Source organism: Hyla sarda, chromosome 6 (assembly GCF_029499605.1).
Source record: "Hyla sarda isolate aHylSar1 chromosome 6, aHylSar1.hap1, whole genome shotgun sequence".
NCBI classification, from domain to species: Eukaryota; Metazoa; Chordata; class Amphibia; order Anura; family Hylidae; genus Hyla; species Hyla sarda.
The window spans coordinates 93,569,707-93,587,445 of record NC_079194.1 but is presented as its reverse complement, the minus strand read 5'-3'; the positions used below and the strand labels follow the sequence as shown (position 1 = coordinate 93,587,445).

The 17,739-nt window shown below is 42.1% G+C and overlaps 1 protein-coding gene across 11 annotated transcripts in view; it reads left to right on the top strand.

Moving 5' to 3' along the window:
- The window catches only part of CFAP20DC (CFAP20 domain containing), a 512,401-nt gene that overhangs the window by 67,898 nt on the left and 426,764 nt on the right, over positions 1–17,739 (top strand). For 9 of the 11 annotated variants that reach the window (XR_008844939.1, XM_056524504.1, XM_056524495.1 and 6 more), the window contains 2 exons: positions 1,459–1,548; positions 4,425–4,518. Coding sequence is in view for 9 of the 11 variants with exons in the window: in XM_056524504.1 (XP_056380479.1) it covers positions 1,459–1,548; positions 4,425–4,518 (184 nt within the window). In the remaining 2 variants the exon portion in view is untranslated. Of the gene's footprint in view, positions 1–1,157; positions 1,549–4,281; positions 4,519–7,851; positions 7,925–17,739 lie in introns of those variants that run through there. The other 2 variants (XM_056524498.1, XM_056524505.1) reach the window with 2 other exon arrangements.

Below are 17,739 nucleotides of genomic sequence, written 5' to 3'. Positions count from 1 at the left end.
GCTCGAACAGAGGGGGAGGGTATGTGAGACAGTGACAGTCAGAGTTATTGAGGGAATGTATATTTCTCCTAGGATGCTCTCCTATGCTGCTTTAGGCAGCTTGTGGACAGATATGTGTCACCGAAATGCCTGGGTTTCGGTGAAGGAAAACCGAAGTTATGTGTGTCAGTGATACTATGTTACTGGCACATTCTAGTTGTAGTATAGCGGATCCAACCCGCTTAATCCGGGTCTGTTTTCCTGGAGTGACCAAGTGCCGGGTGGGAGGTCACTCCCACATACCAGGTGAGGCTGATTGCAGGCTCCATAAAACCTGGGTCTGCAGGCCTGAGTGCGGCTGCTGGAATGCTAAGAACCATGATGTAAGTGGCCGTGTTCTACTGTTTTGTTTCACGTTAGGGGGCACCTAGTGTGTCTCTAGTATAGTTAGGGTCGTACCTTGTTTAGTCAGAGCTCAGCCGAGCAGGTGTTTATTTTGTATGTTTGGCCTGATGTTAAGGCTGTATTGTTGTGTTGACACTTAAAATAAACCCAGGCACAGCCTGAACTTGGACTTTACCTACAGTGTCCCTGTCTCTACTTGTGAAGCCCAGGCTGCCAAGCGACATTTGATGCTGTCCCTCTCACAATATATATATATATATATATATATATATATATATATATATATATAACAAAGATAAGCAGCACTATGAAGGACTTCAAGTCCAGACCATCGCCTGCTCAGCCGACTCCGGAGGTCCTGATCAAGAGACCCCTCTAATATAAATAGACGTCCAAATAAAGGAAAAAGATGGCACTCCAAGTCCCAAAAAAAGTGATGATTTATTCACACATCTGTATAAAGTGCAACCTTTCAACCTACTCCATGAGGTCTTTTTCAAGCATGCTTGAAAAAGACCTCATGGAGTAGGTTGAAACGTTGCACTTTATACAGATGTGTGAATAAATCATCACCTTTTTCTTTGGACTTGGAGTGCCGCCTTTTTCCTTTATTTGGACGTCTATATATATATATAAAATCTCTATGGTGCATATTTTCCTGTATATACCATATTTGACTATCCTCCAAAATTTTCTATAAGTCTTTTTGTATGATGGTGGAAGTGGCGCAAGTAAATGTAAGATTTGGCACACCTTTTTTATTTAAGTATTTCATGGCTGGAATACTTCATATATGTATCGTTGCACCCCCAAAATTACTACTTTATTTTCTATAAATCTCCCAATACAAGGAGTCAGTTCACCCACAAAATGTCAAATATTAGCACCATATGTATTTATTGTTGTCAGACTTCAATGACCTGTACTGTATGTACAGTAAATATGCTTGTAGCGAGCTCCCCCTAGTGGTGGCTGGAGGTGGATGAAAATGTAATTGCAGCAAAGCTAAAATAAGTGTAATATTGCATATTTCTAGTTCTATCAATGTTTACAAATGTTTATGATGCCTTTCAGGGAGGACCACATGTTGATGTATTTAGCGCACAAGGAAAGGATCCAGTGGCCAAGTGGAGACTCTTCGGTGGTCAATCAGCAATCTGGAAAGTAAGAGGATTCTTTCGAGAAAATTTTTACAAGGAATTTTATACATCATAACCTGTTAACAGAAGCTCTTGGTTAGATTTGGTTTGCAGAATATGACTTTACAGATATTGTTCTGTGCACTTTGCATAACTATCTACCGTATATACTCGAGTATAAGCCGACCCGAGTATAAGCCGAGACCCCTAATTTCAACCCAAAATCCCAGGAAAAGTTATTGACTCGAGTATAAGCCTAGGGTGGGAAATACCTCATCCCCCCCCTGTCATCATCCAGACCCGTCATTAACATCCTCATCATCATCCCCTTGTCATCATCCCACACATCCCCCCTTCATCATCCTCTTATCATCCCACACATCCCCCCTTCATCATCCCCTTATCATCCCACACATCCCCCCTTCATCATCCCCTTGTCATCATCCCACACATCCCCCCTTCATCATCCCCTTATCATCCCGCACATCCCCCCTTCATCATCCCCTTATCATCCCACACATCCCCCCTTCATCATCCCCACCCCCCTTCATCATCCCCACACCCCCCCTTCATCATCCTCTTCTCATCATTCGCCCTCAGTGGTCTTCAACCTGCGGACCTCCAGAGGTTTCAAAACTACAACTCCCAGCAAGCCCGGGCAGCCATCGGCTGTCCGGGCTTGCTGGGAGTTGTAGTTTTGAAACCTCCGGAGGTCCGCAGGTTGAAGACCACTGCGGCCTTCAACATCATCCAGCCCCCTCTCACCCCCCTTTAGTTCTGAGTACTCACCTCCGCTCGGCGCTGGTCCGGTCCTGCAGGGCTGTCCGGTCCTGCAGGGCTGTCCGGTGAGGAGGTGGTCCGGTGAGGAGGTGGTCCGGGCTGCTATCTTCACCGGGGGCGCCTCTTCTCCGCGCTTCCGGCCCGGAATAGAGGCGTTGCCATGACAATGACGCAGAATTACGTTGGCAATGAACGCACCTCTGCGTCGTTGTCACGGCAACGTGACTATTCTGAGGCCGGGCCCGAAGCGCTTAGAAGAGGCCTCCCCGGTGAAGATAGCAGCCCGGAACACTATCCCACCGGACCACCTCCTCACCGGACAGTCCTGCAGGACCGGACCAGCGCCGAGCGGAGGTGAGTACTCAGAACTAAAGGGGGTGAGAGGGGGCTGGGTGATGTTGAAGGCCGCAGTGGTCTTCAACCTGCGGACCTCCGGAGGTTTCAAAACTACAACTCCCAGCAAGCCCGGACAGCCGATGGCTGCCCGGGCTTGCTGGGAGTTGTAGTTTTGAAACCTCTGGAGGTCCGCAGGTTGAAGACCACTGCGGGTGGGGGAGTTCACTCGAGTATAAGCCGAGGGGGGTGTTTTCAGCACGAAAAATCGTGCTGAAAAACTCGGCCTATACTCGAGTATATACGGTATTATTATCCCCAGTTATGCCCTATCCACAGGACATGTTATAAATAGCTGATTGGTAGGGGTATGACCACTGGGACCCTCACGATCATAAAAACAGAGGTTGCTTTATTCACTGTTTGTGGACCTCTGTAAATTGCTGAGTTAAAATGCTTGCCACTGTTCAGAAGCTTCATAGAGAATTAAAGGGGTATTCCAGGATCTTTTTTATTTGATGCTACAAGGGCTGTAAAGTTAGTGTAGTTCATAATATAGTGTCTGTACCTGTGTGTGACGGTTTTCTCACAATTCTTATATGATTTTCACCCCAATATTTATTTTTAACAGCATACAAAATGACTGTTGTTTCAGATTTTTCCCAGGTTGCAATGCGGCCGAGACCTGACTCACTTGTCAGCTGATGACAGGGAGCCTGTCTGCTTCAATCGGTGGAGGGATCGCTTGCTGGGAGAGAGAGATCAATCTGCAATTAATGCAACAGCTGTAGGCACCCTGATTGAAAACCACAGGTCTTTTGAATGTATGCAGCTCATTTATGTTTCAATGGGTGGGGTGGCTGATGTGTGGGAGGGAAGAAAATGGAATTATGGGATTTGTAGGCAAGGAAGAAAGCTCAAAAAGGAAATACCAGTTCACAAAAAGCTAGCCACAGTGTTATGGTAATCTCACAACATAGCCATTTAGCTCCAAGACAAGAACAGAACCTTTGTAAGCATGTCCATTACTGTCTGTCAGGTACGTACTAAAATCACCTTATGGTGGATAACCCCTTTAACGAAGCAGTGGCTGGCTGAGCATGCATAAAAAAAAAAAAAATTAAAAAAAAATACACTCACCTACCTTGGTCCCAGTAGACTCTAGTATCGCTGCTCCTGGTCTTCGCCATGCTCCACTTCATGGTGCTGGGGCCTGGGACCTCACATTGCCACCCAGCCAATTAATAGCTACAGTGGTGTCCCACTTTGGCCAATGATTGGCTGAGCTGCACTCCCAGCACCAGAAAGTCGAACATGATGGAGACCGGGAGCAGTGATAACGAAGGCTATGGGGACCGAGTGAGGTAAGTATATTTTTAATTTTCTTTAAAAAGGCAGCCTGGACATATTTTTGAAAAAAAATATTTCTTTACAAAATCTACAGGTTCCTTTAAATCTTTGATACTGATCTCTAATGCAACGTATTGCTGGCATTTGTAAATTTCACACAGCGGTAAGTGTTGTAGCAGCTGATATATTTTTAAGCTAAAAATAATAACATGCTTTAGAAAATTGATTAGGACAATTGGCGCGTGGTTTAATGAACAGCATTCACCTATCATTCTGCCACTTACAGTACATTACCTGAGATCAGATGCTCCCGGGGGTTTCATGTCTGCTGTTCCAAAATGAAAAAAAAAAAAAGAATCTTCTTTGATCAGTTCTGCTCAGTGATTTTTCTAATAGCATTTGATGGCTAATTTATATTTTTTATTAATATGATTCAAGGACTTTGATAAAGAAGTGAAGAGTTTCGTCTTTGTCCTTGAAGGAAGCAGTCAGACTATCAAGATGCAGCTGCCTAAGGAGAACAAGCAAATGCGTAAGTGTCCTGTTCTTACTGGTAATTTAAAGGGGTACTCCACCCCTAGAAATCTTATCCCCTATCACCCAGCGGCGGGACCCCCGCGATCTCCTTGCTGCATCCGGCATTCCTTTAGAGCATCAGGTGCAGCGTCATCACGCCCCCTCCCACAGATTTGCATTGAGGGGGCGTGGCTGTGACGTCGCGAGCCTCCGCCTTGCAAAGTTCGCTCCATGTATCGGATGTCTGGGGTGCCACAGCCAAGATCGCGGGGGTCCCCAGCGGCAGGACCCCCGCGATCAGACATCTCATCCCTTATCCTTTGGATAGGGGATAAGATGTCTAGGGGTGGAGTACCCCTTTAAGGCTTGTCCTAACTTAACTCTTGGTCTGGGTTAACACAAAGCATTTCAGTCAGTATTTTAGAAAGAACCAGGAATGTAGCCACAACAAAGAAAAAGATGCAAATGATTCTGTACTGCACTGTGCTTCTGGTTTTGACTCTCTGGCATGTCCCTGGTTATCCCTCTGTATTCTGATTTGGTTCTTGTTTTGTCCAAGTATTACTGACTTGGACTGTCTATCCTCCCTTGATGCACTATCTACCTAGCAAGTTTAGGGATTGTTGCCATGTTGGGGGCCTCCGTTAAGGGCAGATCATTAAAGTGAGTAGCAGCAGTGGTTTGGGACGAGTATGGCTCTGCACTTCTTCCTCCCTACCGTGATACTGGGGTCCTGATTTATGATGGGGCTACAATTTTCATCCAGCCTATTGGTTCAGAGCTCTCTATTTGAATCTTATTTTAAGCCTTTATTCAGATGGTATTATACAGTACACCCTATAAGCTTTCTAGAATGTTTCCAGGAACATCATGCTAATTGATGGAGAAATGGTAAACAGGTTGGAACCGCATATACTGTAAAATTAATTCCACTTACAAGCACCTAAAATGTTAACCCCTTAAGGACCAAGGACATATGAGTACATCCTTGGTCCCGATCCACGTGATATAACGCGGGGTCCCATGGTGACCCTGCATCATATCACGGTGGGTAGCTCGGATAGCTCAGGGAGCTGTTCGGGATCGCCGCGGTATAATCGCAGCATCCCGAACAGCTGTACTACAGGAGGAAGGTCTCTTACCTTCCTTCCTGCAGTCCGATCGCCGATTGAATGCTTCAAGCCTGAGATCCAGGCTTGAGCAATTAATCACCGAAAACACTGATCATTGCATCTCTATGGAGATGCATTGAAAAGCGTTAAAGATCAGTTAATGCAATGTTATAGCCCCCTATGGGGGCTATAATATTGCAAAAAAAAAGTGTAAAAAAATCATTAACCCTTTGAATTATCCCTTCCCCTAATAAAAGTTTGAATCACCCGGCATTTCCAATAATAAAAAAAAAAAAACAGTGTAAATAAAAACAAAAATAAACATATGTGGTATCGCCGCGTGCAGAAATGTCCGAATTAAAAAAATATACTGCTAATTAAACCGCACGGTCAATGGCGTACGCGCAAAAAAATTCCAAAGTCCTAAATAGCGTATTTTTGGTCACTTTTTATATCATAAAAAGATTAATAAAAAGTGATCAAAAAGTCAGATCAATGCAAAAATGGTACCTACAAAAACTTCAGATCACGGCGCAAAAAATGAACCCTCATGGCGCCCTGAACATGGAAAAATAAAAAAGTTAAAGGGGTCAGAAGATGACAATTTTAAACGTATAAATTTTCCTGCATGTAGTTATAATTTTTTTCTGAAGTAATACAAAATTAAACCTATACAAGTAGGGTATCATTTTAAATAAAATAAATATAAGGTGTAATTTTTACCGAAAAATTTACTACGTAGAAACGGAAGCCCCCAAAAGTTACAAAATGGCTGTATTTTTTCAATTTTGTCGCACAATGATTTTTTTTCCCGTTTCGCCGTAGATGTTTGGGTAAAATGACTGATATTATTACAAAGTAGAATTGGTGGCGCAAAAAATAAGCCATAATACTGATTTTTGGGTGCAAAATTTAAAGAGTTATGATTTTTTAAAGGTAAAAAATGAAAGAGCAAAAACGGAAAAACGCCCGGTCATTAAGGGGTTAATATCAAATACCCAGTAACTATGGGACTTTAAGCTCTCTATAGAGCTATGTCATTGCGGAAATCAATTTAGGTTCCAGATCCAAATTTTGCCAATTTTACTTAGATACTTCTATTAAGGTCAACGCGTTTTGACTGGACGTATCCTTTAAAAATTGATTTGACAAGGAATGATTGTCATCTGGCTTTACTTGGCATCTTAGGACTAATATACAGGAAGTAACTTCATTGATGGAGCCTCTAGTTCTCTACCACTGTAAGCAAACATCAGCCATATTACATTGTAAATGCTTCTTATCTACTAGTAGTATAGTCTATTTACTAAGAAACAAAGGAATACGTCATAACCATATAGAAATGGCCTGAAGACAGAAGATAATTTCACAATTTCTCCGTATAGGCACAAAATAATATAAGAAAGATGTATTAAAAATGCAGCCTTGTGCTAATGGTTGGGAGTTTAATTATTCTGAAGTTACCAGCATATTTTCAATTATTTCTATCCGCAGAACTTTGTATAGTAAATTAATATATCCCTACAATAAATGAGCCTTTAATTTGTTTATTGCAAGCATTAATATAAAGTGTTCTCATTCCAGATTTTCATGTTGCCATTCATCATACAATATTACAACTAAAAACTGGAACACAGTTTATGAATACTAATATTTAATGGAGTAAATTCTATCAGGAAATGGAGGCGGTTGATGTTTAGTTACTGTTTATGGTACCGTAATGGTTTTCTACGCATGTAAGCCATTCTATATATAGAATGTTGAAAGTAGGCCTTCAGTTCATTAAAGGCATTGTCTTATCTCAGATAGTGGTGGCAAGCTTCTAGTACTGTATATGCCACCAGTTGCCGATTGGTGGAGTTGTTACTAACTCCAATAACTCCAATGAAGTTTCAATGGTGCTAGGAAACTGTGCCAATTCATCTGCTGCTAGGCCCTTGCTAAACTCGGTGTACACATAGGAATGCATATCAAAAAGATAGGACCCACACTGTGAAGGTGCGCTGTGTAGGCCTCATTCTAAACATAGGCATAATCTGAAACTCCAGGGTGCTAATGCAAAATCGGTAAAAGGGACCCCCACCTACTATGTACCATTTATAATACTGGTTTGCTGAGTTGCCCATAGCAACCAATCAGATTGCTTCTTTCATTTTTGAAAAAGCCTCTGAAAAATAAAAGAAGTGATCTGATTGGTTGCTATGGGCAACTCAGCAAGCAACTTTTCCTCTGCACAGGTTTTGATAAATCTCCCCCATTCTGAATTGTGAAGATTGGTGAGGATCCTGGCAGTTAGACCACCATTATTTGGTAAGTGTTGACTTGATTTGGATCTCTTCTTAAATTGTACCTGCCATTTATGAAAACATTTGACATGTGACAGAAACTCCATGCTGAGACCTCCACTGATCATTAAAGCGAGCGAGAAGCGGTTTGCAATAGCATGTTTCACTCCCCAGCTCTCAGTAATCTTCTGTAAAGCAGGATGGAGATCACTGAGAGCCAAGGAGTGAAGTGCATTACCCTGTACTTCGCGTATTACCACACATTACCCCACACCCCGCAAGATCAGTGTTTTTTTTAGAGTGGTCAAAACATCTATCTCTACATGTAAATTTATTTTTTTTGAAAAACAGGTACAGGTACACTTTAAGACGTCCCTTTAAAATATGCAAATACACTATGGGGGTTTTAATAGTATATCAGATTTCACTGATGTTCACCTCTTTCTTATTTTTCTTCTTGTATGTATAGTACAAAAATAACCTGAGATGTATGGTGCGAGCTGTTTAACATGGATACTTTTCTGTATGTCATCTGTAACCTGTCAGCAATCTGCACCTTTAGGCTTGTATTTTATTCTTTAATGAACGCTTTGTTCGGACACAATTGCAGCAGCCTAAGTTGGCTGTAACCATAACAGGAATCCGTTCAACCGAACAGTGGAGCCAACTCAAGGAGCTATATACTGTCTCAATCTCTATGTATTACATATAGTAGCTTAAGGAGTTCATACAGGCCTCACTCCAGGAGTCCTTGCTTACTAAGCACTCTGTAGAATCTCACACACTTGGTTGCAAAGTGATGACTTACATAGCCATGCTTTGCCAGTTCTTTGTAAAGCTATGGCAGAAGTGTCAGCTCTGGCTCTGATCTGGCAGTTGTGGCTTATACTGGTGCTGCTTTGGCTGTTGCGGCTCATACTGGTACTGTTCATGCTTCTGTGGGTCATACAGGTACTGCTCTAGTTGTGGGTCATACTGGTGCTGATCTAGTTGTGGGTCATACTGGTGCTGCTTTGGCTGTTGTGGCTTATGCTGATGCTGCTCTGCTTGTTGAGGGTCATACTGGTGCTGTCCTGGCAGTTGTGGCTCATGCTGGTGCTGTCCTGGCCGTTGTGGCTCATACTGGTGCTGCTCTAGCTGTCGTGGCTCATACTTGTGCTGTGCTGGCTGTTGTGGCTCACACTGGTGCAGCTCTGGCTTTTGTGGATCATACTAGTGCTGCTTTGGCCATTGTGGGTCATACAGGTGCTGTGCTTGCTGTTGTGGCTCATAATGGTGCAGTTCTGGCTTTTGTGGATCATACTAGTGCTGCTTTGGCCGTTGTGGATCATACCGGTGCTGCTCTGGCTGTTGTGGCTCATACCGGTGCTGCTCTGGCTGTTGTGGCTCATACTGGTGCTGTTCTGGCTGTTATGGGTCATACTGGTGCAGCTCTGGCTGTTGTGGATCCTACTAGTTCTTCTCTGGCTGCAGTGGATCATACTGGTTCTGCTTTGGACATTGTGGATCATACTGGTGCTGGTCTGGCTGTTGTGGCTCATACTGGTGCTGGTCTGGCTCATGTGGCTCATACTGGTGCTGGTCTGGCTGTTGTGGCTCATACTGGTGCAGCTCTGGCTTTTGTGGATCATAGTAGTGCTGCTTTGGCCGTTGTGGTTCATACTGGTGCCACTCTGGCTGCAGTGGATCATACTGGTGCAGCTTTGGCTTTGCACCTTACAGCATCACTGCTTTAGCTTTCAGTTCCCAAACCAGTTCCATTGTCCTGGAAATCAAGCTTTTACAGGAGGCAAGTTGGCACTGGAGCTATCTCTCCATGTGTGATCTCTAGTCCCGTAAATACAATCTTTGGTCAGTTAGAAACAATATAAATGTATATATATTAATATACCTACAACCATTAAGGAAAGAAGCAGGGACTGTAATGTTTTTAAAATAGCAATCTAAAAAAATAGCTGACTATTGGAAGTCAATAATGTCTGTAAACCTCTGTATCTAGTGTTTTCTTATTTGTAATTCTTAAAGAACTGGTTCACATGGATATCAATTATGAATTATTATACTTATAAAGAATCTTATATAACTGTATAAAGAATCTTAAAATGGCCTAGCAACGCTTCATCTGTTAGGTACATCAAGACCTCATGTAAGGTTCATGGAAGTAGTAGACATTACAATAGAAATCCCCTGCGGTATACTATAAATCATAGACACCCATCCCACTTTCTTCTGCTATTGTGAGTTCCACCAGGACATTACCACCCACTGCATTAGTCTGAACTCGATGCCCTTTGTACACCCTGATTTTTTAAATTCACTATGCACAGGTACCTTGTGGTTGACCATTCAATTCAATGAATAGAGTCCTTCTCATTAAACTATAATTGTGTGAAGGAAACATAAAAGCTGCTGTGGCCTTTCTATCCATTTGCCTGCATTCAGCAGTATGTCTTATGAGTGGAGTCCTACCGAATGCTTCAAAGCGGATAAAAAGCATAAAGGTGTTTCTGATGATCTGAGCGGGATGTCTTCCATTGAATCGAATTCCATCTAAAAGTCATCTCTCTCTGTGTCAAGAAGCATAGATTGAAGTGTGTAAAGCATGTAAGTGCAGGACATTGTACATATTTGCAGTTTGTATGGTTATAAGCAGAATCTGATCAAATTACACAGAAAAGTACTTAAAAGGCTTGGAACCATTTTTAATGCTCCAGTGCTACTAATATGAAACACAAAGTCATTTTAAAAATATCTTATTTTGTGCATACAGTCACCATCGTAACATACTGCAGATTCTAACTGCCAGCTATAAATGTCGGGTTTATAGCAATTGCATCGGGGCCCTGGTGCCCAAGGGGGCCCTGAAGACAGCTCTCCCCCATAATAAAACACCAGTATTAAAGGGGTTATCCAGGAAAAAACTTTTATATATATATATATATATATATATATCAACTGGCTCCAGAAAGTTAAACAGATTTGTAAATTACTTCTATTAAAAAATCTTAATCCTTTCAGTACTTATGAGCTGCTGAAGTTGAGTTGTTCTTTTCTGTCTAAGTGCTCTCTGATGACACCTGTCTCGGAAACCGCCCAGTATAGAAGCAAATCCCCATAGCAAACCTCTTCTAGTATGTGCAGTTCCCGAGACAAGCAGAGATGTCAGCAGGGAGTACTGTTGCCAGACAGAAAACATCAACTCAACTTAAGCAGCTGATAATTATTGAAAGGATTAAGATTTTTTAATAGAAGTAATTTACAAATCTGTTTAACTTTCTGGAGCCAGTTGATATAATTTTTTTTTCTCCTGGAATTCCCCTTTAAATATAGCACATGGTAGACGTGGAGCCCCGTTACAGATCCATTGCCCACAGAAGCTACAAGTTAGGCCACTAGCTAGAAAGAAGGGTGATTGAGTGACTGGAGTAGGGACTACCCCTTTTCTAGTACTTTCTCAAAAAAGCACTGCAGATTTTTTAATTTTTTTTTATTTGATGATATAGAGCAGCATAGTCTATTATAAGGGAACAATGTAGAAGTTCTCGTGTATGCATTTGTGTGCATTTTAGCTGATGTAGCAAGCATGGGATAGGATTCATGTATGTTTTCAATTCCACATTGAAGTGATTCTGTAATGCTGCCTACATTTCCAATGATTCCTCTGGCTGAGGTTATGGCATTTGATCCTTGCTGCAAATCATACCGTTAACCCCTTAAGGACTTTTTCAATTTTTTGCACTTTTGTTTTTTTCCTCCTTACCTTTTAAAAATCATAGCCCTTTCAATTTTGAACTTAAAATTCCAAAAGCCCGACTGAGCTGCCGGGAGTGTATTTTTGTTACTTTAGATGCGGCGATCAACTTTGAACGCCACGTCTAAAGGGGTACTCCGCTGCTCAGCGTTTGGAACAAACTGTTCCAAACTCTGGAGCTGGTGCCGGGAGCTTGTGACGTCATAGACCCGCCACCTCAATGCAAGTCTATGAGAGGTGGCGTGACAGCCGTCCACGCCCCCTCCCATAGACTTGCATTTAGGGTGCGGGGCATGATGTCATGAGGGGCAGGGCTATGATGTCACGAGCTCTTGTTCCAAACGCTGAGCAGCGAAGTACCCCTTTAATAGCATGTGGCACAACGATCGGTGCCGCACGGTATTAGCCCTGGGTCCCGGCTTTCATTAGCCAACTGGACCGACCCGCTATGATGCGTTATAGGCGCAGGGTGTACAGGTACGCCCTGGATCCTTAAGAGGTTAAGCTGCTAAGGCTAGCTTTCACCCAGGTTAACTCATTAGACTTTAAGTGGGTTGAGTAGGGCCACACAATGGCTCAGATTTAATAAACTATGTGAGAAAAAGTGGAGTGATTTTTCCACAGCAAACAATCACTTCTTAGCTAAAGAGCTCTGGTAAAATGAAAGCTGAACTGTGATTGGTTGCTATGTTAAAATCATTCTCACACAGTTTGATAAATCTGGGTCATTGCGTGTATACGCAGTGTATATATAGCTGCACAAAATCCGTTTCACAGTGAGAAATACACTGCATATTCTCCTATGAGCAGGCACACAGCCCTGTGTGTGCAGTGAGGTTTGAAGGCGGAGCCAGTGCAGAGATTTGACTGTGATGCGTGGGCCCACCTCCAAACCTCACTGCTTATACAGGGCTGCTGTGGGTAGCCCTGTGTGTCTGATCATAGGAGAATACACAGTGTATACCTGCTAACCTTCTACGCAGTTAATTTTGCACAGCTTGAAATAGGCTGCGTATACGCAACATGTGACTCTACAATTAATGTGTTTTCTTACTCAAAGTATGTTTTTCAGAGAAATATTGCCATGAGGCAAAAAGTGATTCTAAAATACACAAAAAAATACAAGAATGTGGAGCTCACAACAAAAGACACGAGGTTAACTGTAATCCTCTCACCCAGAGAGAGATAGTATTTCGACAAAAGAAAAACAACCTACAGTCCTCAGTGTCCTACCCAGGAAAAAGAGTGCGTGATGGACATGTGGTTCAATATAAAATTTAATATCACTGAATAACAGTTACATATAATCAGGAAAATAGATACAAAATACAATTTACATTTTTTTTTTTTTTAAAGAAAATAATAAAAATCAAATGTAAAGTTATTAAAAATAATCCACAGGGCCCTTGCGGTTAATGTGATATCCGGATAAAATAATCAGCCTATAATAACTTGTCTCACTAATCAGAATAATGTAATAGTGAAGTCCAAATCTATTGTTAGTTGTTCACACAAGCTATAGATGGAAAGATCAATAGATAATCCAATGAATCAGTAACTTAATGCCGGCAATAGAATGTTAATAGTTAATTTCAGAGGGGAAAAAAATGCTCAATTTCCTCTATTGATAATAGTTTCATCTGGTACAAGTTGATGTCCACTTGTAATAAAGAAAGTACAGTTCCACCAAATAGACAAAGAGGGTATGATGCCGGTATGTTGCCGGTGTCGAACTTTAAGAAAGTATACAGTTCCATCTAATAGCGGTGTTGGGATAATGCCGGTTTATTTCCGGTCTCTCGTGGGCTGCCTGCGGGAGAAAGATCTTTGACACTATGCGCCACTCACCGCTCCACGTCGTCCAGACTTGTGTTCTTGCTTCAGCGCTCCAGCCAGCGGCGTTGGAACTTGTTGCGGCCACGTGTCGATGGCGTCTATGATGTTCACTGTGGCTGCACGCTGGCGAGCTTCTGAGAACTGTGGTCAGCTGACTGCAGATCAGCTGACCCGGTGGGGGCGCGCGCTCCCTCGGAGATTTAAACTTATACAAAGATGGATGTTCAAACTTGTCAGCTGTATGAAAAGGTGGACTATAGACAGCAGGGGTGGATAGTGGATGAAAGCTCTTCCCTTTAAACACTCCGGTTTTCACAAATGCTGGTATAAACCGTGCTTGATCTTGGTCAATTTCGCTTAGTGTGAATGTGCATGAGCGTCTTTCATCCGGATACTCACTATAGAGTCACAAAATCACCAAACGCAATTCGGGGTATTATGAAGTCTATCCGAACCCCTTCTTCAAGGGCCCTGTGTTTTATTTTTAATAACTTTACATTTGATTTTTATTATTTTTTTAAATTTTTTTCAAATTGTATTTTGTATCTATTTTCCTGATTATATGTAACTGTTATTCGGTGATATAAAATTTCATATTGAACCACATGTCCATTACGCACTCTTTCTCCCGGGTAGGACACTGAGGACTGTTGGCTGTTTTTCTTTTGTCAAAAAGTGATTCTACCTATAATCACAATTGAGATGTAAATTTGTGTTCTCATGTTGAATTCTCATGGCATTTTTTCACAAATGTTTTACTGTATTTTGGCTATTTTAGCTGCAATTTTTCAAAATCACTAAATATCATGTTTCATATTCTGATCCAATAGAAATTGAGGCACCAGCAGCATACAGATATGGGAGAGGAGGGGTCTGGAAGATAGCAGGAAGCATAGAGATCTGGTAGGTGATGAGGTCATCCTGTAGTTCACAGGAGGTCAGCTGATCCAGGACTGACATCCTCAGACATATATTAAAGGAAAATGGTCACCCGTTCACCCACACTAAACCCAATACACCGGGTTGTAGTGCTGGTGAACAGTAGACCGATGCAGGCTCACTGACTAATATGCACACCTGCAGTCTGGCACTCCGACCCTCTGAAGATTGGCTTCTTTCTGCACTGAATTCCCCACTAGAGGCGGGCACGCTGGCTTTATTTGAATATATAATAAAATGTATAGATGTATAGAGAGAGAGAGAGAGAGAGAGAGAGAGAGAGAGAGAGAGAGAGACAGAGAGCGAGAGAAGTAGCAGCACACCTGGTATAATGTAAAAATCGGATGCAACCAGCATGATAGTGCAGATAGAGATTCACTGCAGCACTCCAAAGGTGTAGAATCAAAAAGTGAAGTTTATTGCATCAAAGACCCAAGGCAACGTTTCGGCTGCAGTGTAACAGCCATTCTCAAGCAAGTACATAGCGAAAGTGAGGCAGTATATATATATATATATATATATATTCATTCTGGGAAAGCAGCACAACCTGAAAGCAAAATTGCAAAAAAATTAGGGGGTGCAAGCGACTAATTGGGTCCTGTATGAGACTCCAATCCAGGTACAGCAATGTAACAGAGTCGCAGCACTCCAGGTGTAGAAAAATAATAGTGGCTTTATTCACAAATACAGGTGCTAGAAAAATAAAAGTGGCTTTATTCACAAATACAGGTGCTATAAAAATAAAAGTGGCTTTATTCACAAATACAAGTGCTAGAAAAATAAAAGTGGCTTTATTCACAAATACAGGTGCTAGAAAAATAAAAGTGGCTTTATTCATAAATACAGGTGCGTAGAAAAATAAAAGTGGCTTTATTCACCAATACAGGTGCGTAGAAAAATAAAAGTGGCTTTATTCACCAATACAGGTGCGTAGAAAAATAAAAGTGGCTTTATTCACAAATACAGGTGCAACCTGTATTTGTGAATAAAGCCACTTTTATTTTTCTACACCTGGAGTGCTGCGACTTTCTTACATTGCTGTATATATATATATATATATATATATATATATATATATATATAATACAGGAAGTGATGTCATATGCAAATTACTCAAAGCCATAAACAATGCATGCATGATACAATGACAAGTCATCTAGCAATATTAGTACAACCATACATCAGTGCTGGTGCTCACACAAGTATATAGCATATGTAAAACATGAATAATACGTGAATACATTAAAATACAGTGTATAATGAAGCATCGTGGCTTACAGGGGCAGGACTGTGGGCAGACACTGCACACGGCAAAAAACAGCGGGGAGCACCGGAAGGGCAGGAAGTAGACAGGGAGGAAGATCAGCTGGCAGCGCTGTGCAGAATCACACCCAGAATCGGAGTTCCGCGCAGTCATGTTAATAGATGGAAGTCCTCCAGGAAACTGCGCAGGCGTACACATGGTAGTGGCATTCAGCAGCCATGATAGAGCTTGGCAAACGGCTGTCTCATACGATAAATGAATCCAAAAAAGTATGGATGAAAGGTAAATAAAGTAGGCTGGTTTAAATTAGTGGATGAATGAATGGTGGATGTTAATAAGGCAAGTTGGCTGATGATGATTAGATGAGAGCAGAAGGATCCCACTTCCATAAACACATACAGGCATGACACCATGTTCTGGAACATCCACTTGGTAAAATACCCCAAACTGGGGCATTAAAAACATCCCAGCTGGAGCACAGCAAGGTGCACAGAAACCGACCACTGGACAGGGAAGGCATTCAGCACTCCGCCATATACCAAATTTAGGGGGTTGGGTATCTGATACCCAACATCAGAGGTGTCATACTCACCCTGCGTTCCAGACAACGGACCCAACTGCAGAAGTGCAAATAGCAATAGCATTCAGGCTTTAAGGTATTCATCCAGAAGGAAGAGTAGCAATAACATCTAAGCTTGAGGGAATTCAGCCAGGAGGAGGAATAGTAGTGATTTGCCACCTGATCACTGTCCCCTCGTGAAATATAGGGAAAGGTGTGTACAAGTTGTGCAGTATCCATCCAATGGTCCCTGCAAGTGATAAAACATTGGAGATTAAAATCTCAGAATTACACTAGAACAAAACCAATATACAAGGTTGCTAGGGATCACAAAATCAACGTTCAGGCTGTTAGGCAGTAAAGTTTGTAAGTCAAATACCCAGTGGAGTTCACAACGCATAAGGGCAGCAGTGCGGTCACCCCCTCTCCTCAAATGAGGGTATTGTCGATTAAAATGAACCTCAGATCTCGTTCTGTGTGACCAGCCTCCGTAAAATGTTTCTGCACAGGGAGATAAAGTCTCCCCTTCTGGATGGTATATCTGTGCTGGCTGAAACGCAAATTTCAGGGACACATCAATATGTACACAGCATAACTGGAAGAACAAGTCAGGTAATGTTTGATCATGTACCCGTTACCGGTTTTTGGGGTGAGTGAATGTAGAGCCTTTAATCATCTTCAACGAGCTCCTGCTTTTTATTGTAAGGTACCGCTGTCCGGTACCAGTTTTAGATGACACGTCAGCCTTAATCAGTCTATCACGTAAATTTGGTGGACATTTAAAGGACATGAGTTGAGAGAGTTGAAATTCTGAAATCTGAGGGAAAGCCTGTTTGATAATGTGCCAGTGTTGATTAATGGACTGGGTTATTTGTGAAGACTGATCATTAAAATTAGAAACAAAGACCGTGCGATTCATTGAGAACTTGGTGGTTGTGTCGTAGATGAGATATTTGCGATCTACTGACATTGGGACACCAATGTATCCATTTGTCTGGATACCCACTTTAGATAAAACCCAGAAGCCATGTTGTCCAAAGTTGGCAAAATTTGTGACTCCTCACTCACAATTCGTCTAGCACGGAGCATTTGGCTCCGTGGCAACCACTTGACCATAGGGCCAGGGTGGCTGCGGGTGTAATGTAGGATTGAATTACAATCTGTAGCCTTGATGTAGAGGCCTGTACTCAAGCTCCCATCTCTCACTGAAACTGTTGTGTCCAAGAATTTTTCTGAAACTCGTGATGAGTGTAGCGTGAACTGAATGTTAGAACAGATGTTATTGAGAAAAGTATGAAAGTCATGTAATGCATCACTGGAACCAACCCAAATCAGGAACACATCATCTATGTACCTCCACCACCCCAGCAGGATACATAGATGTGCATGTCCTCTAAGGACTCTACGGAGATGTTTGCATACATCAGGGCCACATTGGTCCCCATGGCAGTTTCAGCGATCTGAGCATAGAAGTTGTCATTAAATGTGAAA